Source organism: Semicossyphus pulcher, unplaced genomic scaffold (assembly GCF_022749685.1).
Source record: "Semicossyphus pulcher isolate SPU_LCO1_2020_fin unplaced genomic scaffold, fSemPul1.0.p SCAF_11, whole genome shotgun sequence".
Lineage (NCBI taxonomy): Eukaryota > Metazoa > Chordata > Actinopteri > Labriformes > Labridae > Semicossyphus > Semicossyphus pulcher.
Window position 1 is genome coordinate 6,251,211 of NW_027211615.1, and position 25,748 is coordinate 6,276,958.

General features: G+C 41.9%; 1 protein-coding gene across 1 annotated transcript in view; it reads right to left on the bottom strand.

Moving 5' to 3' along the window:
* Window positions 1-25,748, bottom strand: part of ptchd4 (patched domain containing 4) — a 43,897-nt gene that overhangs the window by 14,308 nt on the left and 3,841 nt on the right. The window contains exon 2 of the mRNA XM_069657503.1: window positions 15,383-15,878. Coding sequence (XP_069513604.1) covers window positions 15,383-15,878 — 496 coding nt within the window. The remainder of the gene's footprint in view (window positions 1-15,382; window positions 15,879-25,748) is intronic.

Consider the following 25,748-nt stretch of genomic DNA (forward strand, 5'->3'; position numbering starts at 1 on the left):
CCTACAGATTTTCAAATGACTTCTACTTGACTGTTGACAAAGTCTGAAACTGACCATCATAACATCATACTGGAAAATATGAACAACTAAACAGTGCTAAAATATATTGACATTTAGATAGACTCAACAACAAACATGCTCAGATGGGTCCGTACTCTGATATCAGTGTAGTATCTTGCATCAGGCGATGCCCATCCCAAATGAGCTTACAGGGCAGCTAGCTCTACATGAGGTGTGATTCACTTTAAATTTGTTGACAAACTGCTGAAATTGGGGTTGTAGCATTTAACCCATGCTATCAATAGACTGGGGTAACTTCATTCTTTATAACCCCTGACAGCTGACGGTCACGGAGCTTGCCGACGTGTGCACTGTTACTGCAAAGCCACGCCCATCCGGGTGAAATACCGTGTTTTTAGGGAGTCCCAAACTCTGAATTGTGTATACAATGTGTCACTGCAAATACTGAAGGATCATGGGAAAGTATTGGTTCACAGCTTGTAAGTATTAAAATCTGCCCTCAAAAATAGCCGATGGCAAGGGAGGTTTCTTTTCAGTGGTAAGGGCTAAAGGCCCAACACTGAAAATAAGTCATGTTAAAAGACAAACATTTGTTTCATAAAACAAATTGTCAAATCAGTCACTTTTAAATACTGTCACTTTTATTGATTGAGGTAGGTAGCCAGGTTACCCTCTGTCTTTTATAATGTTTGTTCTATAACAGTGTTGCAGCTAAAGATAAAAGCATATCTGTTAAATAAATATAATATTAATAAAATCTGTCTTTGGCCTCAACAAGTATAAACATGTGAACATTTGTTCAGTGTTTAATCAATATTATGATGTCAGGACTTTAACTTTTTTAAATAGCACTGACATTCGTTAGCACCCTCTGGTGTTGGTGGGTCGTTGGGCTCATGTGGTGTGTGAGTGTGATCTCAAGAATTCAACACGGCATTGTACAGTATGTGGGTGATAGGTGGTGTCTTAGGCCACCACCTCTGTTAAAGGATGGTTTTTCCCTTAACAGAGGTTGTGGCTCTCTGTGCTATTGGGTCAACAGCCCAGGTTAACGACTCTCCTTAGCATACTTATTAGCATACTAATGACCTACAGAGGCTCATATTTCTAGCTCCGTCCGCCAGTCAGAACTGAAGAAGCCTTTCAGATGAGAGGTGAAACGTCTTCAAGAACTTCAACCAAGTGCAGCTGCCTTTTGGATTAAGCTTAGAAGTACCACGACCTGGATGACTGAGAAGCTTCACAGACATTTAAGTGATCACATTTTTTAATGTGCAAATATAATATAATATATAATAATAATATGCAAACTTGCAGCTGTCGGGTCAAACCTCTGAAGCTCTGAAAGGACATCCTGCAATTCGAATCCGAACGTGCACAAGAAAAGAATTTCAAAATAAACATTTGCAGCTCAGAGAGTTTTCACTCCAGCAGCAGCTTGCTGTGCCTTCACACCGAAGAGGATCAAAATGGTTTTAACTTGCTTGGCTTATAGTTTGGATTATGTGCCAACGCCTGCTTCTAAGTCTTGCCACTCCTCACTGCAATGTGTCTGTCCTCTTTCTCAAGCACACTGACTCAGGTGTCAGCAATTATCACCCTCTCCTCTGCTTCACCAGGGAGTACAGATGTCTCTCCTGGGATGTAAAATGACAGAAAAAATAGGTTGTATAGCTGATTATTTGGTTTGTCTCTGCTTGGTTGCCTGAGTGGTTGAATTGATTGAGTATTCATTTTAGGGCTTTCATTAGCTCCAGGAGTTAGAAATAGAGCGATATCAGAGTAAACTCTTGAAACAGCTCTGCCATCGCAGGTAAAAAAAAACGAAGGCCAATGTTGCAGGGCGCCATTTAAACGATCTAAAGTGCATGGCCCAAGGTCTACTAGGGCGTGTCAGGCTAAGTTCTGCTAGTTGAGCGGCACACAATCTGAGCGCTAAGCGAGGCACAGGGTGCAAAGGGGTCGTAATAAATCTCCTTGTTATACAGAGGTGTGTTTTGGGTGCAACATGAATCAAACCAATTAGTGCCATCTCTCATTTAAAGTCAGGAGCACCTGCAGGCAAGCACGTGGCTATCTACACGATGGAGCCTTCCTTCTTAAATAGAACGGGCTGGCCTGATCATGTAACTTCTCTCTTTCTATTGTGGCCCCACACAAAACACACGCAGGCCACTGTGTGATATATTCTGATGCTCGGATCAAAGTTATATCCGCTGAAGCAATCCGACAGTATCGGACAGGATCTTATGTCAACGTTCTGTGTGTTTAACATCAAAGAAAGGTAGGCTGTAAACATATATTTACTGATTTTTGCTGCTGGAATCTGTCTATATGCTGTGTGCGTAATGGACACTGGACAGTCTGCATTAATATCCGTGAGCACGATTGTCGGTTTCACTGGTAGTTCTGGTAAAGAATTACAATAAATCAAGTTAGTTGGGTGTGAGTAGTGGTGTTTCTGCATGTATTAGAGACAGTGCACATCACAGAGTGAGCAAAATGACAGCAGAATCAGGTGGAATTTAACAACGATACATGCTGCTGACAGGGCCAATAGTGTGTTACCTTAACCATACGGGACTGAGAGACTGTGATTTTGTGATTCTAGAGGCAAAAATAATGCATGTTTGTGGCATATTGAGAATGTATTTATGTTTGGGGCTGAATGAGTGCAGCAACATAAAAGGTTTCTGAAACAAGACCAGGTCAAAACCTCATATGTGGCTGACCGCATCAGGTCAGTGTGCGCTTTTGTGGGCAACACTGGAAGCGTGGCGTGGGCGTGACGGCTGCGGGACGTGTTCATTTTCATTTTAAATGCATGAAAACAGATGAGAGTCTTCACACTGCTAAAGTGACACGCGCCGAAAATGTAGAGAATATTTTTGTTTTTTTAGTAAAAGTCACAGGTATGGAGAGTGAAGTAGGTCAACACTTCCAGTATGCTTTTTCAAAGTAAAAGCCCGATCTGGAATTCTGACTCCCCTCGTTTGTACACAATGCTTTTATTTTGAAGTGTTTCCCGGGCAGTTGATTTTTTTTTACTTTATTTGTAACTTTTCCAGGAAGTTATTTGAGCGATAAAGTCACTCACAGGCTCCTGATTGCGGTTCCTGCTTAATTATCTTTGAAATAAAAACGTAGTCATAAGTCTCCTGCAGCCAGCTGTTGTTGTTGTTTTTTTTACTTTATTTGGCTCTGAAAGTACCATCACTCACATACAGACCCATGTGTAGCCAAAAAAGACAACCTTAGACTAGATAAGAGTAATCTTATAGAGTGACTATTTGAAACACAAGATGGAAATGAGATGGATAAAAGTATAATATACCAGACTGCCGCCAGTGAACCTTCAGTGTGTTGCAGGTTTCTTTAATCAACTTTGCTGTGTTGTGTCTGCATTTTTCTGGCTGTATAAGCTGAGTTACAGGCAGCCTTCAGGCTGCAGGCCAGAAGAGGAGGGCACGTTAACAACGGGGGGAGAGCTTGGGTTCTTCAGCTCTGTGTAAGAGTTACGTTAGGGTTCCACAGGGCTTGTGTCTATAACGTTGAGTCTGCAACACGGTTTGTTTTACATATTCTTAATTGTATAAGAAAAACACGTCTCCAGGACTCCCTGTCTGTCTGCCACCAGCCAGCTCACCGGTGAAGACGCGTGTAAACAGAGGCATTAGAACTGCCTTTGATGGTGTGGGTAATAGCTGTTGCTGTGTTTCTGGAGAACAAAAGAGGACACAATTCCTTCTTATTTCTGATTGATTGGGAGAAATCCCTCCACTCAAATGATGACGCACACACATGTTACCATGGTTACAGCATGACCTCAAGTAGACACAGAGCTCAAACGTGTATACTTTAAAAATTGACAGCTTGAGCACCATCTCACAGAAAAATTAGCACGCTATCAATATAGTGCAGCGGTGTTAAAGGATGTCAAAGTGTTTTGAGATTACAGAACTGCCCAGGACACAAAGAGCATCCACCTGGGAATGGGAACGTAGATAAACGGTGCACTCATATATGGAAGGAGTGTATTCTTTGGACTCCAAATGGCTTTTCAGAGAAAAATACATTACTATATTAACTATATTATGCATAGAGCTGTTTTATAATTCCTCCCTGCAGCACTTAATAACAGCCCTGAAGCTGTCACACTGCCATCATCCCAGAGCCGCTCACGGCAATAACATTCGTAGATCGATCATAAGTCATCAAGCCCCACTTATTGAAACAGGCAGGAATTCCCAGAAGGCTTTTTTCCTCAGACCTGGCCATCGCCTGAGACTGGCTGCAAATGTTGAGTGTCACAATTTATCTTGCCCTCACAGGATAAAAAAAGTCTCCGTCTGTATAAACATGAAACTCTAGAAAGAGTTAAAAAAAATTAGCTTGTAAATCATGCTGCACTGACAGAACCATTGGCGACTCAGATCGATGTGGCAGCACAAAGAGCGGGGGTGAAGGAAAAACACACAGACAATGCATGTGAATGCTGCAATGAATTAGCAAAACACTGCTGAGATCGAATGAAGCTTGAAGCTGAACTTTACTGGCTGAAGAAACTGAACACACATTTCCGGACCAGCTGCAGTACTGACACATTTCTCTTCCTTTAAATCCCTCAGATGCTCACTTGCCCATTGTAGGTGCTTTCAGTGGTGGACAGGGGTCAGCATGGGCACCCTGACTGGTCTGCAGCTACAAAGCCCCATACACAACAAACTGCGACTCAATGCGTGTTCCTTTGCTCCCCATGCGCATCAGTGAGCCTTGGCCGCCCATGACCATGTCAAAGATTTTCCTTCCTTGGACCACTTTTGGTAGCTCCTGACCTCTGCAGAGCGGGAACACCCCACAAGAGCTGCAGTTTTGGAGGTGGTCTGACCCAGCCGTCGAGCCATCACAATTTGGCCATTGTCTAAGTCGCTCACATCCTTACACTTGCCCATTTTTCCTGCTTCCAACACATCAACTTCAGGGGCAAAATGTTCTCTTTCTGCATATCCCACCCACCGACAGGTGCCATTGTAATGAGATAATCAATGTTATTCATTCGACCTGTCGGGGGTCATAATGTTATGGCTGTTAGGTATACATGTTTAGTTGGTATGAGGGTATTTTTTAGCAGTTACAGTCCCCACCAAAACCAGGCTGGGTTTTGTTGCCTGTATGTGTGTATCTGGTGTGTGTGTTTCAGAATGAAACCGGAAACTCAACGTTTGAAGTCATGAACACCAAAAAAAAAAGGACACCTTAAGCTCCTGTGAGGAATTTTTTGATGGTTATAAAACAGACTGAAATTAATTGTTAACACTATATATGAGCTACAAAAGCAAATCAGACCATCAGTGACCAAATTGATTATTTCTATTTAGTTATTTTTAATGCCTGAAACTGCTGGCGGGGGGGTAGGTGTCAGACGAAGCGATTAACCGCACGCTGTCTTTGTTTACATTTTCCAGGGCAAACATTTAAAGTGAGTGATACATGTGACTGTTAAAGAAAGCAGGATGACGTTTGTTAAAACCACCAATTAAACATGGACAGGACAAAATCAGCAAAGAGATAAGAGGTACGGCTTTGTCCACAGGGGGCGCCAAAATCAACACAAAGTTGTTCACAGGAGCTTTAAAACACTTGATAATTAAAAAAAAAAAAAAAAAAAAAGGAAAAGTATAAAAAAAGGAAAACTACAGAGGGGACATGGAGGGGGAAAAAATGTAAGGTAAAAAAAATAAAAAAATTGATATATTTTTTCTCACGAGATCTCGCAAAAGTTATTTTAGGTCAATGAACTACTTCTGGGTCAGGTCAACCACAACAATAATGGAGTGCACGCACCCCTGGGAGAGTTTCATTGAGTTTTATTTTCAGATTGGCCTCAAATACAAAGACATTACATCAGTGCTTGGCAGCAGGCACGGTTTTCATATAAGCCCACACACATTTGTGACTGCTGCTAGTTAATTCAGCACCAGTTAAACAGTGACACTGGAAGTAGTACATTTTTTCAGAAACTTTTTCAAGATCTCGAAAAAATATCTTCTTTTTTTTTCTACCTTACATTTTTTTCCCCCCATGTCACCTCCCGGGAAAAGAGACATTTTTCTTTAAAGACCTGAACATTTTTGATATTTCATTAGCTGAAAGTGTGCCTGAAGGTTGGAGTCCAACAAAAAAGGATAAGAAGAACCATACATGTTAAGGCCCTTGTCTAAGTCGCTCACATCCTCACGCTTGCACATCATTCCTGTTTCCAACACATCAATTTCAGGGACAGCTGCAATAACCCTTCACTTGCTATAACTGCTGTGTATAAAGTTCAAGAGCAGGTCACATGACCTGATAATGACGGGAGAACATTGCAGGACATAAGAGTTTCCAGTCTATGAAGGTCACAGCGGACATTACTGTAAAATAACTGGCCTATAACGTGACATGTCATATAACATAATTATTAACCTTGCATATCCAACTTTATTTATTATACCTCATCACTTCCAAACCAATGTACGGCCTAGCAAGGTTAAAATGTCTGTGAGCCAGCATACTGCTTCTGTACACAACAAATGGGATTTTCAGAATAAAAGAGGGAAAGTTTGTGTCTTGCACTTGTGGAACAAAAACACCTGAGCTCAGTTCTTGAAAGGCAAAGATAATTGATGCTCAAAATAAATATGGCTGAGGGGAAAAGATTGGATTGTTGCTTGGGACAGGGGCAGCATGTTGTGGTTAGTAAATAAAATACAGTTTGGGAAGATCAATATACACTGAGCTGTTTTAGGCCTGACGCGAGCTCTTCCTCTGTAAAGTCACAGCATGCATGTTTCATGAGTCTCATGAGCTCTGCTTTTTCTTCTTTCCTCTCTCCCCGCCTGTTTTTACACTTCCTACAGCCATCACATATCCAGAGAGAGAAGGAGGTGACAAGCTCAGCTCAACGGTAATTGGCCAGCTCGCAGATAACAAGGAAGATAGAGACAGGGGAGCCCGACGGCAGAAGAAGCTGCTCCATATTAAACAAAGGTCTGCCTGCATGTGGCGGTGCCTACCTCATGCAGAGCACCTTCCTCTTCTGGATTCAAAGGCCAGCAACGCCGTTTGCTTGGTTGTTCAGAGAGAATAATGGATTAGCTTTTCTAAGATGTTAAAGGAGGCTTTGATGGAAACAGATAAAGGGAAATTATGATAGAGCTTTACATTTAACAAGCCTCCGAGGGGAGACACTTCTCTCTTGTACTTTGATGCTACAGTATCAAACTTTGTCGCTGTGTTTCTGTTTGTGCCTCTGGAGGAACATTTTGTAGAACTGAGTATCAAACAGGAGCACATTCTTGGAAATGTGTCCACTTTGTAGCCACTTTGCCACACAGGCCAATAGAGGTTCATTATCACACTGATTACTAAGACCAAGTTGGCCCAGGATTACCCTGCACATTACATGTTCTGTCCCACTATAGTGCAACATAAAACATTGCATCTGAATTTAACACTATGCCTGTATGTGTGATACTCCATGTGTCTTTGAAACTCACCTATGACACAACGCAAACGTCTTAAGCTAACTCATCAGTATGCTAACAGTTAGCTATAATGCCCAATGCTCAGATGTTTTGTGTTCTGTCCAGTGTTGTGACCAAGTCATCTTTGCTCAAGTCCCAAGTAAGTCTAAAGTCATTTGGTCAAAGTCTCAAACAAGTCTCAAGTCATTTTTTTCTTGGGCACGTCAAATCAAGTCAAGATGAGTCCTTAGTTAAGGCAAGTCAAGTCACTTTTTTCCACCCAAGCTCCAGCACTCTTACCTGTAGTATCCGGTCTTTATAAAGAGAAAAGACAAGGTGTTAGCAGCTCGTCTAATAATGATATTATTGGCCAGTTTATATAACCTGTTCAAAAAGTATGACCATGAATTGTATCTGTATTATCTTGGCCCAGACGCAGCCATGATGATGGTCTGCTCTGGGACCGTATTGAGGAGTAACGAGTACGACTGATGAGGCTTCTCTTTGGGGGCTTTAATGTTGCTAGTTGCCATAGCGACGAGTTTGACTGACAGCCAGTCATCCTATCATGACAATCACATACGGGAGCTTTTTGAGTCGTCCAATCATGATTCCCAGTTTGTGCTGCGTACATACTTGATAGTTAGACAGAAACTTGACAACATTGAATTTTATCATTTTATATTTAACAGCTAACATTCAAACTTATGAACACACGCAAGTCATCCGAGTCATCATGCCTCAAGTCAAGTCTCAAGTCATTTGTTTTTTGTCAAGTCACAAGTCATCAAAACAGTGACTCGAGTCCAAGTCACCAAGTCTCAAGTCCACATCTCTGCTCTGTCAGTGCCCAAATGAGGAAAAAATCTATACACTAGTTACATTTTTGGTTATGAATGCACCCCTAATTAGAGCCTTACCATGACAAAACCTGTTTGAATCAAACGGTTTCATTTCAAATAGCATTGCTATAAGACAGCATCATTGTTCTACATACAGAAATACACTGGCTAACAGTGTTGTGTTGTGTAGCATGAACGACACAAGAGCCACAGACAGAACAACCTGTTAGCCAAAGCTAAAGTTTTTGTACCACACCTTAGCTCTAACATTTAGCTGGGAATGTGCACTGCTGAAGAACTTTGGGTGTGTGTTTATCAGTCTATACCATTGTGAACAAAACACTCTCTGCCCATGGCTCGTAAGCTATAGTTACAACCACACGTTTTTTTGGCATTATCTTCCTGTTTCCCTGCCAGCTGCTGTCATTGAAACAAAACTCTTTCACATCCCTTCAAAACCTGAACCAATAAGGATTATATTTGACGTATCCCTGAAAATTACTCTGACAGATTTTTTTTTAACTGCAGAGGGGATGACTAAATAAGACCTGTACATAGCAGCCCTCAGAACACATGGGGCATTTAAGGTATTTAATTCAACCATTGTCTCTTCTGGTAAAGCCATGAAAACACAAGGTGGCATTTAACAACGCACAATGTTTCACCATAGAGAAACCTGTACCAGCAGACTCCATGGTGACATAATAATCCAATGAGTTTAGAATAGAACAGTGTAATCCCAGGTGTTATTGTAGCCTCCACACAGGAGATGAAGGGAACAAGAAGCCACTAAGAAGCTATAATAATTGGGACTATATTCAGATAACTTCTCTGAGATAAGATAATTAGGTCTATGGTGTATATCACCAGGACTGTGCCCAATGAGGCCCAGAAGAGTCTCATTAAGTTTGCTTTAGTAAAGGTGTTTGTTAGCATGTAGCACAAAAATAATATTATATGGTTGAAAACAAATGTAAAATATATTTAAAAAAACAGGGCTACCTTTTACTGCAAATAGCTAAGCGAGTAACACATGACCTGAACTACAAAACACATTTTAAAAAAGATTACTTCTTTAGGGCTGTCAAAATTAACGTGTTAACGCACATTCCCTTTAACCCTCCCTTTTGTGATTAACGCACGCACGTTCTATTATTATGACCCTCTGCCCGCCCTGTAGATTGAGAAATCAGGAAGGGATGCTCGATGGTTCTCTGGACAAGACAACAGTTATTTGTTTTTACTGTCGATGTGAACGAAGTTACCACCCGAGTACGTCGAGTCTTAAATACCACTTGCTGGCCGAGCGCACAGCTGATGCAGAGAGCCCAGGTTGTGACAAATGTCTTTAAGTGATTAAACTTATTTTTATCTCCTGCTGCAGACTCAGTGACTTATTACTGAGGAATGTTACATTCAGGTCAACATGCCGTCTGTTGTTGCTTGTTGGCCTTCAGTTTGCCATGTTGTGCTTTCAGCATATTTTCTGAGCATGCAGCACCTTTGAGGTTATTCTGTAGAATATTCGGGACAGTATTTGTCATTGTTTTGGAATGTTGCAGTAATAATAAAGATACATTTGCATAAAGGAAGCAGATTTGACCATTCCCATGTTGATAAGAGAAAAATATCTCTTTAAGGTACATTTACAACAGGTAAAAAATGTGCGATTCATTTGCGATTAATCACGAGTTAACTATGGACAACAATGCGATTAAATATATATATATTTTCTTTAAGTTTGAGCCCTTCAATTCTTGGTTGGAGGATTTACCAACTTTTGTTTTTACAAAAAGCTCCTGAGATTCTTGGGTCGTCTTGCATGCACTACCCTTTTTAGGTTTTTCCTCTGAGATTAGATGACCTGAAGGTCAGGGTATTGAGGCGGCCCTGGCAAGTCTTCAGCTTGCAATGGTAGTCCATTGCGGATTTTGAGGTGCGTTTAGGGCCGTTATCAGGTTGTAGAAGCCATCCTCTTTTCACCTTCAGCTTTATTTTTACTTACTTTTTGCTTCTGGTATTTAGCTCTATTTCAGTGACCCTAATGGTCCCTGTACCACTGGCTGCAGCAGAAGCCCAGAACACGAGCAATAAATCCCCTTTTCACGAAATTCTGCAACCTTCTCTCTTCAACATACCTTTGATCCTGACGGCCGTACAGTTCTATTTTTGCTTCTTCAGTCTGCAGGACTTGAAATGCCTCATCTTTAACTGGAGTACTTGATTAGCATGGCAGTTTATAAAAACAGCATAAAGGATTATTTGACCAGTGAATGCACCTGTCTTATTGCTTAATGCTGTTAATTTATTGTTGGAAGAAGTTTCTGCTTGTTTCAGTCGGCTGTTTGCCGCGGTCTTGGCCAGGACTCCCTTGTTTAAGAGATTTTCTATCTCAGTGGGATTATTCCTGGTAAAATAAACATTAATTAAATTAAAAAAGCATCAGGCTTGTTCAGATGTTTCTCTGAAAACTACAGATGAGGAATTTTGTGGTGGGATTAAAGAAAAGGTTTCCTTTTGGTGCCCCTTACCTGACGGTCATATTTGTGTAGGTTTTGCTGCACATTAGAGCAGCAGATTAAAAGTGTCTGCTTAATCTTTTTAAAGACTGTGGGCTGAGTGAGACACAGCTTGTGGATTCAGAGTATTTATAAAAGGATGAAATGCGCATTACCTGTCCTGCCTCGGCTCTAACCAGGGACGGACTGGTACCGAAAAACTCAGCCCAGCCCAGCCCAAAACAACGGGTGCCATGGAAACGCAAGCGCCCGCAGCAGCGTTGCTGCAATGCCTTCATCTTAACTCATAGCCTTAAGAGTGTTTTAATGTTGCCTTGAAACCGACAATAGAGAGTATATTTGTTTTTTTTGAGTCACTATGTAACTAAAAATCTGTTAATTGCTGGTCTGAACATCAAAGTACCAAAAATAAATTCATATCTATTAAATTGTATTTTTTTAAAAGATCTCTACTTATGATCAGTTATTTTTTTACTTTTATTAAGAATGAATTCAGAGAGAGCAGGAGAGTCTCTCTGTCAGCAGGTAACACTTTATTTACCTTTCAGTCATGTGAGGCTGATGATAAACGAGCGGTGGGTTTGATCGGCGTAACGCGATTTTACCTGAAAGTTTTAGACTAATCAATAACTTCCATAGTTTATAAGACTCCATAAAAGTATTAAGGTTTACAAAATAATAATACGTATGACAATTTGCAATCAGATTATCAGTAGGCTAATTACAAATATAAGCCTAAATAAAATCCTCATCTGTCTAAATTAAAAAGGTGCGTATGGTTCTTAGCAGTGCAGGTGAGCGATGAATGGCTGCACTGTAAGAGACTTGAGAAGCAGCACATGTCTCTCGCTGCTCACGTCTCCAGTCTTGACTTCTTCTTCGTGGATGTTTACTTGGCGAGTAAGAATGAAATTGCATTAGCACATTTGCCCTCTGTTGCCTCGCCTGCCTGTGCACAACTATCTTAAATGATGACGTTAAATAAAAAGGGGGGGGATTCAGGCGTGCTGTGGTCATCAGCCGTGCTGGACAACTGGCCGCTCTGTGATCCTACAGAACATACAGATGGCCAGTCCGGCCCAGGTCGTGTCTTAGACCTTAGAAAAACAGTGCTTGTTTCCCTTCATCACTCTGAATTGTACAGAAGAAAAATAATAAAATATGATTTAATCTTTAGCGTTAGGGCTTTAGGGGGTCACTCGTACTCTCTTAACCTTTCACAGTACAGCACAGATAAAAAGTATGTGTCCATTTAGTCGTCCCCAATTACAACTTCCACCTATTACCACAAAAAGTGCACGGTATGGACACTGACTCCATGACTACATGATGTCATTTAATGTGATGTGATGAACAAACAAACAAACAAACAAACAAACAGAGAGAAAAAAAGCAACTAAAAAGACCTTTTAGAAGGTATTGCTGTTGGCTTGTAAAACGCACACACAAACACATGTATACAGTCATATCTTTACTTGTTTACTGAAAATTCATAATTTCAGAAAACAAAACATTTAAATTGAATAAGAAATTGACTTTTAATGAAAATAGTGATGCTATCTCAACAGGGGGCGCCACACTGCCATCACACACTGGGTATCCAGTACCCTGTTCACTTCTCTGTGTCTGCCCTGATGTGGCATTGATATAGTGATAGGGGTGTGTCTCAGTCAGAACCTCCCAAGAGGAAGGTGGACATCTGCTGCCTCTGAGGTCCTGTCACATGAAATTACATTAATCAAGTCCTCTCTATCTCCTTCGCCCTTCTCCACCTCCTCCCTCTCGATGTGACTTTCTCCTCTGCCTCCTCCCTCTGGATCTGTCTCTGTCTGCTCCCCCTTCCTCTGCACCCTCCCCTCCTATACATCACATACGTTTTTACTCCTCGCTCTTTTCACCTTGACTATCCTTTTTAGCGTCTCTCACCCCCCCGCCTGCCCCCCGTCACACCTCCCCCCTCGCCTCTCCTCCCCTGCCTCTAGGTCACAAGGAGCGATCCAGCCTCCTGTTCCTGAGTCTTACTTAAACTTTAGTTATGTCAGCCAGCCTGCAGCAGAGCTGCAGCAAAGCCCCAGGGATGCAGTGACCTTAGGAGCACACGCAGAGGAAAGGCAAGATATTCTGTAGTGTAAATGCACAAAGTACATCTGAGGAAGCTAAGAGAGGTAGAAAATGGAGTTGGGAATAAAGCAGAGGAAGAGAAACAGAGCCAGAGTCATAACTGAATGTAAGGCTGAATATTTTGAGAAGGACATCACTTTCTTGACAATGGACTTAGTTTTTTTTTGTTTGTTTTTTGCTGCTATGCTCCATCAGTAACTTCTGCGACTCCTTGTCATCTCAGCTACAAATTCCGCCTGTCTCCGTCCGAGCAGCGCTCAAACATCTTTCAGGTTTTGATAAACAGACTGAATGAGTAATAGATGCAATAAAGACCTAACCACTGTAACATCTTCACTGTTTACTAACCCTGTTGCGGGTGCATTTGTGACGTCAGACGGTATACTCCACTGGCAATGGGAAAAGAGACAATCGGCATCTATAAGCGAGTCTTCCCGGGTCTGAAAAACCTGCCCCAACTCGCTAAATTTAGTTGGGAAAGAGGTATAACTGGTCCAGATGCTTACCATGTACTGAAGCCGTGACCTTTTTCTATTTACAGGGACTTCAAACCGAATCCAACAAACTAAGAGGGATGACCCTGATCCTAACTAAGGATAGGTTAACAGCCTGCAACATTTTAGTTTCAAATACGTCCTCCTTAAAGATGAGGCAAAAAAATTATACAGATCTTTTTAACTTTTGTTTTGTGAAATAGATTGATATATTTTAGTCACAAGTCAAAGCCTATTGGTTACTATAAGACCGTATCAACCCCATCAGGATTCTTGCCACAGACCACTACATGTCACATCCCGCTCTGGCTCCCCATGTCTTCCTGTCTGTACATGTCACTTTCTAATGTATTTGAGAGGCCAATTTATGCCTGCATTACCAATTATATAAAATGAACATGAATTTTTTCCTTTATTGACATGAAACGGGCGAGTTTCTGGTCAGTATTTTCTTCATTTAGAACGTTTTCAACCTGTCAGTCCATCAGAACCCAGCGAGCAATTTTGTGGCTATTAGACGTCTAATAGCCGAAGTACCTGGGCATGCTCAGTCTGCTTTTTTCTTCTTCTGTGGAAAACGTTCAAAACTCTTCTCTTCACGAAGTCTCTGAACCTTCTTTTTAACACCACACAGCCCATAAAGCGACGTGTTTATGATTTTTATATGTAAAATAAAATGTGTAGAGCGGATTTCACACACCACTGCAACATGATTTTTGAGAAATGCCGCTACAATCATCACTTCCGTCACCCCTTCATTCCTATAATGAACAAGCTAACAAAATGATGAAACAGAATGTGTTTCTGACACGTTGATGTCGTAACTGTATTTTAGCTGGTTGAAAAAGGTTGAAATGGTGTTAGAAGTTCAGAACTGAATTCACCCTGATCAGCCAAATTTCAATGTTGAAATCCCGGGTGCTGCTCACTGGGTATTAGACACCAAAGCATCTGCTAATGCTATCTCGCTACATGTAGCTGGTCTAATTCAGAGCTAAATCCTGGCTATACATAAACCATGTCAAAGAAATGAAACTAAAAACCTTGTAATAACAGTTGACTTTGCTTACATGATTGGATATCACACATCTTGCAAGCCTTGTGAGCAAAAACTAACTTTAAACTATCTTATTAAAATTTGGGCTACACATAGCCGGACTAAATCAGGGCTATATTGAGCCCAGGCGCTTAAAATACGTACCACCTACCTTACCCAACACTGTAACCTTCTGTCTCACCAGTCATGCTCACCTCCAGAAATCTGTATTTCATTTACTTAAATAACATCGATGTTATTGAGTGTCAGATTAAAGAACTTTGATGATTCCTATCTGTTCACAAAGCATCGACTCACATCCTTAGCTTGCTCTCATCCCATCTAGATGGAAATGGTAAATCACTTATAGCAGTTTATTATTCTTCCACTCAAAGTTCTGTTACAATAAATGTCACATTCACCCCTTCACACACACATTCACACACTGATGGCAGAGGCTTGCAGTGCAAAGTGTCAGTCCGCCCATCACATTCACATCATACGAGTGTGTCAGCCTTTTGTCCTCTATGCAAAAATCACAGGGAAAAAAATTTGTAAACTTCCTGGCAAAAATTATGTGCTGCTTAAATGCAGCTGCAAGGTCCACACACACACACACACACACACACACACACTTCTAGTTTCACAACAACTACAGTGAACCGCAGACATCCCCTCCAAGGAAAGCCCATCACAATTCTGCTAATCCCTTTCCCAATCAACTCAGTGTGAGTGTCTACCCCTGATAAGGCCCTTAACCAACCACTACACACACACACACACACACACACACACACACACACACACACACATATAAGACACACAGTCCGTTGCTCCTACTCACCCATAGCAAAGAATGGGATCCCCAGCAGCGTGGAATTGAACTTCCCGTCCGATATAAAGAAGATTCCTGCAGCTGTCACGTTGGCGATGCAGATGGTCAGCACACCCAGGAGGCCCAGGAACGGCTTCCCCCTCAGGCAGTCCCGCATGGAGCTGGAGATGGTGGCGGCCAGGAGCACCAGCACAAGGCTGACCAGCACTTCCCCCTTGGCCAACACGCCGGTCTGGTGGAAGTCCCGCCACAGGCTGAAGGAGGTGAGCGACTGGATGTGGAGCTGGTCAGTGGCATGGGGCGCCTCTGCTGTAGACAGCCGGGTGACCAGAGCACAGAACTCGTTCTCCCAGCGCTCGGCGATGGCATCCTGCACCACAGGTCCGTGGTTGCGGAGGTAGTAAGTAATCTGGACGGCGCGGGCAAACTTGACCTGCTGGTCCCGACTGTTGGGGGAGAAGGACACGCCGCCCAGCTGGTGGCCGATGAAGGACACGCGGCCATCCTGCAGGGGAATTAAAAACATAATACTTTAGCTGAGTGCCCGTGGTCACAACACGATGATTGGAAACCAGCTCAGTTTCATCACCAGGGATTGGGTGCTTCCCTATTTGCTCTGGTGGTGATTTACTCTTTATCTTGATTTTACCTTACAGCTGCTGACAGACATGACTGTAAAGGTTTACGTGCTGCTCCACTAAATGACAAAATAATGTCATTATATAGCACATGCACGACATTACAGTGACTCGAGTATGGAGATAACACACTTGTGCATGAAGAATTGTGCAGAGCAGTGAATGGTTTCAGTTTCAGACAGATCTATTCTAACATCATGTTACTGCTGACACAACCTTTCTCGTATTTCAGCTGAGGACATTTCCAGGAAGCACTGATGTACATTATGTCTCGTTAAACTAGTCCACATTTTGATGTGAGCAGAGGACAGCTGAGTAAAATGGATAATGTCAGAATGATCAATGAAAATGTATTACATATATGTCTTGCCATGTGAAGCACTTTCAATGCTTGATCTATGTTAGATACATGTGGGAGGGTCTGCATGGCCGAGGTCATCTCTATTTATAGATTCTACATAGTAGGCAGGAGGCAGGGACGTGGATTTCCTAGTAGTAATATTGACCAATCACGTATCAGCAGGCTGCGGTGTATGCAGGAAAAACAGTCCGTGAGGAGAGCAAAAGCAGGCAGAACGTAATCCGGCGTAATGCCATCCCGGCTCCCATCAGCGTGATCTGACGACGATTTAGCTTCTTATTAATCTCTATAAACAGACATCTGCATGCTAACAGCTAACGATCTGTTCTAGATCTAACATTTAACCTGAGATGAATCTGTGGCACGAAAGCCGTTCAGCGTTCAGATTTCCCGACTTCCTCGAATGCATAGGATCGATCCGACCTCCGTTCAACAAACAAGCATTTTAAAAGTTTTCTTCTCCTCTTGAGGACAGACCTGACAAAGCTTGAATTTTTACTTCTTACAAATCTGCATCATGATGTTGAAATTTGGGCAAAGGTAAGACCCGTTAATAACAAGTCAATCACAAGAGAACGGTTTCTCTTTCTGTTACAATGCAGCACGCGGAAAAGGAAGTCTTGATGGAAAGTCGATTATCGCTTACCGCCCGGCACGTTCACCGGTGATCCCAGAGGCTGTATCGTCTCGGACTGTAGCTGATGGGTCAGAGATTGTGGCTGAGGTGACATAACATCATCAGGAGCAATGTCAATTTCATTTTTCAGGCCTATTTCAGATATAAGTGCTAAAGATTTTTCCTGACTCTTGGATCTTCAGTGACTTTGAAGCAATGACGCTAGCCTACTGTAGGCTCGGCTCAGGTGAAGAGAGCACCTAAAGGACACAATGCATAAACTTTGAGCCTGATTCAGGCAGCAATGCAGCGCGGCATCTACCTGAGGAGAGTACACACAACCACAGTGTGTGAATGTGAACGTCTACATATCACAGGATTGTTGTTACGACCAGAACAATGTTGACTTTAATTTGCAATTTATGTGGATACGATTAATCACGTGAACACAGTTACCCAGCACAATCTCTGTGAAGAATTAACAGCAGTAAATGATGACTGAGTTATTCTGCTGTGGCATTAGGTGGGCAGCAGGAAACTACTGGTCGCAACTTTTAAATCCTATTATTAACATGCACGTGTCACAGCAGCTCTACTGTTAGAGTGGCTAACTCTAATACATCAATTCTTCAGGCAAGATCTGCACAGTGTACAAGTGTGTGTGTGTAATGTAATCAGTAAGTGATTGCTCAGAAAGCTCAGGCTCTAATTTCACTTGTGTAATCGTGCAAATGAATCGAGTGACTTCCCAACTTCACTAAAACATCCCAAATAAATCTCAGTAGTCACAGCACATTTATCTATCAACTTTTCTAAGCCACACTTGCTTAGATTGTGTTCAGTGATGAAACACAGGCGTGCCTCCCAAGCTCTGACATTGTGATTAATGAGACATCAGTTGTAAAGGCCACCGTGTCTACATCGTCTGAAACTGTGCGGCTTGTTTGTGTGTATTGGTCGGTTAAGGGGTAGACAATCACATCACCTGTTGAGCTTTTTAAAATGTTCCACTCTTTGTTCCTGTTCACCTTTCCGGCACAGCTCAGGAAAGAGAAAATAGAGTTCTGAAAGCGTGTGAGAGAGGGAGGAAGAATGGGTGCCACTCAAAAGCAAGAATATGTTCATGTCTGTAAACCGTTGAGTGATATGTGAAAAGGGAGGACGTGACACCTCTCGATCGTACTATGAAGAGGAGCTGACAGGTTTCACACAAACCCAAAGAATGTTAATGTGCTATAACTGTTTTCAAAGCTATAATATCGCTCACTCAACACTCTGGAGAACCCACTGTATGGTGGGCTATGTAGTGAGCCTCGAATGGTTTCGTACGCGGCTCCAGATTTTAAGTCCTAAACATCAATCATGCTTGAAATGATCTGGGCGGCTCTGATGCATCTGCAAGTCCTCCGGGAGGTTTAAGCCTGGATCTTTAACACCCTGACATTACCAGGTAATCTGGGCAGAACATCAGTGCACACCAAGGGACCAAAGCAGATTTGTCCCCTGGTGGGAGAGAAAATTAGGTATAAATCGTCCTGAAACTCCTGGAGTGTTAGCCTTTAAGAGTCCATTTCTGTAATTGTTCCTCTTGTTCATACTGGCCACAGAGAGATCTCTACTTAACACAAGTGTAAGTGATGAAGGAAGATGCGACTTCGGGACAACAAGCACTAATTGGTCGGCATGAGTTACATCTATCAAAGCCCTGTCCACTGTAAACCTTCAGTTCGCCACAAGCAGCACTCTCTATTACAATTAAGGAAAGAGCTGCAGTTATTATACGACTCAGAAATGAATGATTTCAAAGAGAGTTAACTGACTGTCACTGCTCTAATGGATTTATACTGCATTTCAAGCAGAACACGGCCTGGTCACATACAATACACTCTCAATGCAACACTGACCAATTTAAACTCACGCTGTATGTGGGGCTGCCGTAAACGCTTTGGCATCACACACGAATGTATCCTAACTCAGCGGCTCCCAACCTTCTTTCCTTGGAGCCCCCCTGCTTCTATCTCAGAGAGGCTGAGCCTCCCGCAGCCCACACACACCAAAACAATAAAGTGATTCATTCCAAATCTTTATTGGCAAACATTAACACCAATCAGCCGATAGTTTGCAGAGGTGTGGCTTACTGTGTAGGTACTGTATTTGAATGAGGACCAAAAATATACATTTGTTAATAGTTGAACAGACTTTTGATTATCAGTAAGTGCTTTTTTAATGATTTTAATTTAATATGTGTAAATCTAATCTTGACAATCTCAGTGCAGACAAAGCCTCGCACACTCCCAGCTATCTTTGGCGCCCCCCCATAAGTGGGTCCGGACCCCAGGTTGGGAACCACTGTCCTAACTATCAGGATAGTTTGGCCTCTGGCTGTTTTGCTGTTTCCTTTTTTTTTTACTTGAAAGTAAAAAATATTTTGAAAAAAGTTTTCAATTTGACTTCTTGGTGACAACACCAACTCTAAACATGATTGGCTGCTGGATTACATGCAGAAACAAGGCTGAAGTGAAGCACTACAGTGTTTGCACCACATCAGCCATTCATCCAGAAACCAACTAATGTATTAATGAGGAGCAAAAATCCACATTAAAGCTCCTTTGAGGAGTTTTTCTCTGGTTATGAAACAGACTGAAATTCATTCTGGTTACTCTGTATGAGCTACAAAAGCAAACCAGACAACATTGATTATTTCTATACAGTTATTTTAATGTCTGAAGCTGCTGGTGTGGGGGGGTGTAGGTATCAGACCAAGCGATTAACTGCACGCTGCCTTTGTTTACATTTAAAGTGAGTGATACATATGACTGTTAAAGAAAGCAGGACGAGACTTTTTTGTTAAAACCACCACTTAAGCATGTACATGACAAAATGAGCAAACAGATAAGAGGTACAGCTTTGTCCACAGGGGGCGCCAAAATCAACACAAACAGAAGGTTCCTCACAGGAGCTTTAATACTTTATTTCAGAGGCATCACATTATAACGATGTCCTAATTGATGACTCATAGCACCACCCAAGGACAAACCAGTTATTGACACACATGTAGCGAACCCCATCAGCCAATTCCTGTGGGTCTTAACTCCCCCCTCTATCATGTTCCCTCGCCTGAGGCATTTAAACCGTCACAGACCCCCTTTGCATGTCAGCTGATGCCTCCATGTTGCTGCTCCCACCTCCAGTTTTATGCCTTATTGAAGAGAATGGGGGTGTTAAACAAATGTTGACCTTAGCTTGACATTGCTATGCAGCACACAACTAGTACTACCTCCTGACTTAGTTTAATTTAGGATTCAATTAAAATGACTGTTGTCTCATAAATGAAGCTTTTTTTTTCGAAGAAGCTAATAAAGGAAATAAAAAATGTTTAAGTAAAAGTAAGGCTCTTCTTTACTTCTAATCTCTCTTTTAATCAATCTTAGCCTAAACATGCATTTTTAACTGACTGGTTTCAGCAGGTTCAGCTGAGTCTGAGCAGTGCTCAACATGCTAGCTGTCACACAAGTTTCAACATATTCTTTATTCATAAAAAAACAAAAACAAATAAAATTACGTAACAGTTTGGATACGACCATTTATTTTTCTCAAGGCACTGCAGAGCTATTCAATTATCTGCCATAATGATTGGATTGATTAAAATGCGCTGATACAGAAAAAGGAAAACTCTTTAAATATAATCAATTTCTTTTCTACAGAGGCCCAGAGAAACCAGACAAGCTCTGCTATGTGGTCTCAATCACAAGACCACAATTCAAATTTATACTGTTGAAGGTTAAACGTTACATATAAAAGTCAACGTTCATCACCCTGTGTTTGGTCTGCAGGAGAGAAAATACACTTAAAGGTATAATAAGTAGGATTTACCTATAAAAATAAAATATAGACTTTTACAAATATAATATAACTCATCACTTATGGGCCTCTACACATGTGTGTTGGTGAGTGTGTGTGCAGACCCTTGTGAGACCCTTCCCTCTGCATCTATTCTGTTGTTCTACTTTGCACGGGACGTTTTCAGGAGGGGCGCTGTTGTGGTTCCCTGAGCCAATCACAGCGTACAGGTGAGTGTGGGAGTGGTTCAAATTAGCAACTGGGCCCCATTCAGACCGGAGAACATGGCGAAAGAGCGATGCAGAGTTGGTCTTCTTTCTGTTGGACAGGTAGGTGCCTCAAATCGCGTAGGACAAGCTAACCGGCGGTTAGCATGCTAGCGCAAAGGTAACCGTGATGCTGTCGGTGTTAGCTCTGCAGGTGGGCGTGTTCTCGCACAAGAGAGCGAGAGTGAGCTTCTGGTGACGAAGAGCCCAGGAGGAGGGCCCTGTTTGAATGTGTTAACAAAATGCAGGAACAATACTACTTATTCTACCTTTAAGAAATGTCCGATCCTGCTTCGATTTCAAGGATTGAAATGAAAAGATTGCAGTGTATAGGGAAAGTCTATAGTGGCTAACTGTTTGAAATTCAGTGTTTATCAGACTTCATGGCAGTCTGTCTGTTTTAGTAAAAGGTAAATATTTCAACCTGCTGTTGGCGCTTGAGGAAAAGCCAGAGGAACACCAATGTTATCCGGATTCATCCTCTGGGGAGCATGAGCGTCTGGTCCAATGAGAAATATTGATACCACAACATAAAGTGCTGTAAAGTTTTGTTACAAAATCATGGACCAACCAGGACATGACTTATTTATTCTTGTTTACATGTGTTTATGTTGTCTGCTTATGGTTAAAACAGAATGATTGGACTGATTAAACTCAATATCGACCTCAAAAATCAGGTTTATGGTTATATTACACACTGCACTACTTGTGAGGACATAATTAATCATGTTAATCTAAATAAACAGCAGATGTTGTCTTTGTGGTGAACACAGCTTGAAAACAGTAAAACAGTGAAGCGAGTTCTTATCATTGTGTTACACTGGTTTGATCTAATCGGTCTTAAATTCGCAGCAATTAAACAGGAATGTTCACCTTCCAGATATGTGGGAAAACGTTGTATTCAGGTTCATGACAACCACGAAGCACACACAGCTTGGTTAATTTCACTGCCTTCTCCAGGGACTCTGACTAACTGCTGCTTCCAGCTCCTTAGCTGACCAGTGCCTGCTTTGATTACCTGTTGATTGGTCAGGCTCAGCTCGCCTCAGTACCAGGATTTCTCAGATTGACACCAACTACTCACATCCCGTTTTGGCTGCACCTGTGCATTTATCCCTCTGTGAATGGCAGTTTCGCTGTATCTACCAAGTCACCTGTGGGCTGAAATCTGTCCTTAACTTAACAAGAAGACTACTTTTAAAAATCTTTGGAGGTCAGATCAATGATTTAAGCTTTTGATACCGTGGGCCTCATGCAGCAACAGTCTCTTAAATTTTCTCTTCATTTTCTTTGAAGAGAAAGAACAAGAGAAGTCAACACCTGATGCACCAAACATTCTGAACCATCCCATTCTGCTCTTAGCCAAGAGAGCTGAATGATGAATCCCACTTGATCTCGACCTCAATCAAATCGGGCACAAGTAGAAGAAATGCCACCAAAAAAGGTAATAAGAAGAGGAACTACAGCAGTATCGAAATCGAAGTACTTTTAAATCAACTTAAAGATATAATCTGGAAGATTTTCATGTAAATAAATCTCTGTTAAGTCACCATCTATCACCGAATGAGGTAGCACAATGGGGTTCGAGCCTATGGCAAAGAGTTAGCACCATGACAAAGAGAGCCAACTGTTTATGTCTGGTTAAACTGGGATGTGTGCACCCATTATTGCCTTTTATCACCATTAGGTGCCGCCACATAGAACAAATCTGCGTTACAGGTACATCAAACATGCAGCAATGGCAAAAGATCTGTGATGCTGTGAATGCCGTGTCAGCCGAGGGACGCACGGTTACTGAAATAAAACAAGTGGTTTGATGTGAAGATGGAATCTGAAACGCTCAGCAGCCATTCATCCGACTCATGTTAGATCTGTGTGATCTCTGACAGTGCGCTCTCTGCAGAAGGCCTGGATGGCCAAAGCATCTAACAGCAGCATGTAAGTGATTTAGAAGCAGAAAGCACACAATCATACGAGGGGTTTTATAGTCTTAAGTGGGATCAACTGACCAATAGTATCTCTTTAGCCCAAAAATGTAATAATCCAATCATTATAACTCCCCTAAAAACATATACTAATCTAAATCTGATTATATGTTCCTTTTTTATGTTCCTCAGTTTTAAAACTTATATTTCTGTGCTTTGGACAAACACTTTTTTTCTTATCTCGGTAAGAGTGCTCTCCACCAATCGTAACATTTTCTCTTACCTAAAGGCGGTGATACACGTATCAAGTTTTACATCAACATCAACAGACAAGGTCCATGTTCAATGTTGACTACACTTTTATATTGTAAAAGGTCAACCTCCTCTGACCTGGGAGTGTCACATCAGCAGCGACCTCCTGTGGTCAACTTACAGAATTACATCAGAAATGCTCCAATCACAGCCCAGATTTGGGGTCACGTGATCTCTCTGGCTTGAAACATTTTCTGAACAATGGCGGCCATCGAAGCGCAGTGGGCCGAGGAGAAGGAACTTACACTGATAACACATTACTCAGGTGAGTGAACGTGTGGAGAACATGTGTCAGGTACAAATAATTGAATATAAACTAAAAACACTTTTTAGATGGTTTATTGTCGTGAAGTTTGTTGGTGAGCAGATTTGTATTAGATCGTTTGAGCTGGCTTAAATTGCCGTCATAGTAGGAGTTGCTATGGTAACGCTGTAGTTGTGCCTGGAACGGGGGAGTGCAGAGAGCCTCATTGCCCATAGACCTGTTGCCCTCTGGTTGTCCTGTGTCTCATCATGTTGCGTGTTGATGTTTACATTGTCTGTTGATGTTGATGTAAAAGTCGATACGTGTATCACCACCAGAAAACATTGGCGAATCCCAGAAACAAAAAGTGGACAAGATGAAAAATCAGAGAGATTGTGTTGGTATCTTGCTTCTTGCATGAGGCCCAGTGTCACAAGAACTGTTTGCTTGTTGTGAACTAGCATCCCATCGTTGCTAAGCAATACCTCTGCTTTTGGTCTGAATGCACCTTCATCCAAGACCTTGAGATAACATTAAACTTGAGTTCCTGTAATAACAGGGGTGGAAAAAATATTTGCAATGTGGCAACACTGAGCTTCAGTCTTTTACTGTAACATAGTGAGCAACTGGCAAACAGAAGCAAATGCTGACAAGCTGTGCACTGACTACTAGTAATGTGAAATTCAAATATTTGGGCCCTATTGATTTAGCTCATAACCCCATTCCAGTGTTGCAGCATGTCCTCTCTGTTACAGTAACAACTTTGGCACTGCAGCCAGCAAACAAGCTCTAATTAAGCATGCAACATTAGCAAGACAATGTGCTCACTGCTGAGTGAATGCAGGATCCAAACACGGCACAAGAGCTTGCACGTATTTTTCATATAGTTTTAAAAGCTTCTTAATAATGTAAAATCAAGGATAATTTCCATATTAGATTGATATATCATGTATTTATGTAGATGCATTTGTTGTATTTTATCATAGCCCTTGATGTATTTATATTTTTAATTAATACCTGTAAGTTGAAAAAGATTACACAACTTAAAATACAGCAGACAGAGCATCACAAAGAACATGTACCTATTTTAAGCATTTCCTTGTGGGAACAGAGCTAAAGTTCAGCTTAGCAAAAAGTAGAACTTTTTTAAGAAGACGACGTCTGTATAACAAGCACAGAAATAAACCCCGGCTGTGACATCAAAGAGGAGGATGAGGCATAAGAAGTCAGGCAAATGAATTAGCCCAGACAGCTCGTCAAACAGGCAGACAGAGAGCAGAAGGATTCAGGAACATGGAGGCTGCAGAGCGCCTGATACGTTGTGAGGAAGGCTCGAGAGGAAGGAGGGCACATCCGACGTGACAAACAGAAAAACTGTAATGATAACTGTGCCTCAGCATACTGTACACAGTGAGCATATCAAGACCTAAAGGGTTAGCTAACTCAAACATTTATTGTTTCCAGCATCTCATTTGAAGGATTCTGCTGGTCTGTGTCAAACATTGTTTTTCTACACAGTTGCAGTGATACAGATAGTCTCAGAATGTCTGATACTGCAAATGTGAGATCAGTATCAACAACGACACTCCGAGCACCGGTCCCACACCATCATGTATTAGCCTTGAAAAACATTCACTTGTTTCGCCGCAAATTATTTCTTCTTCACAGCTTGCAAAACAGTAGCCAAGACGGGCAGTTGTATTGTTCTGCCTTGATATATTTATAATGGCTGCCACTGGCATCTACTGTGTAGTGAGAGCAGAGAAGGAGAAGGGATTTCATGTAGTTTATAATGCAGAAGTTTACGACAACAGTGTGGTACCATCAGAGAATGAGAGGTTATTCAGAGCTGGCAAAATAAGGAATTTGGCTACATTTTAAAGTGGAAAAATCCACGAGTATAAGAACAATATGTAGAGCAATGCTCTGGTTTTTATGGGTGATGCCACGGATTAGAATCATGCACCTACAGCTGTTAAATGTTTTTTTGGGTGACCGCTGGGGTCAGCCCTACACACGGGTCTGTATGTGACTGAGTGAGTGAGTGAGTGAGTGAGTGAGTGATGGTACTCTCACAGCCAACTCTCTGTCTATACGGCTCTGGATACTTTGTTCGGGGAGTAGGCGGGGCTGCTCCTCCGCTGTCCTCACCTACGTCCGCAGCACACACCTG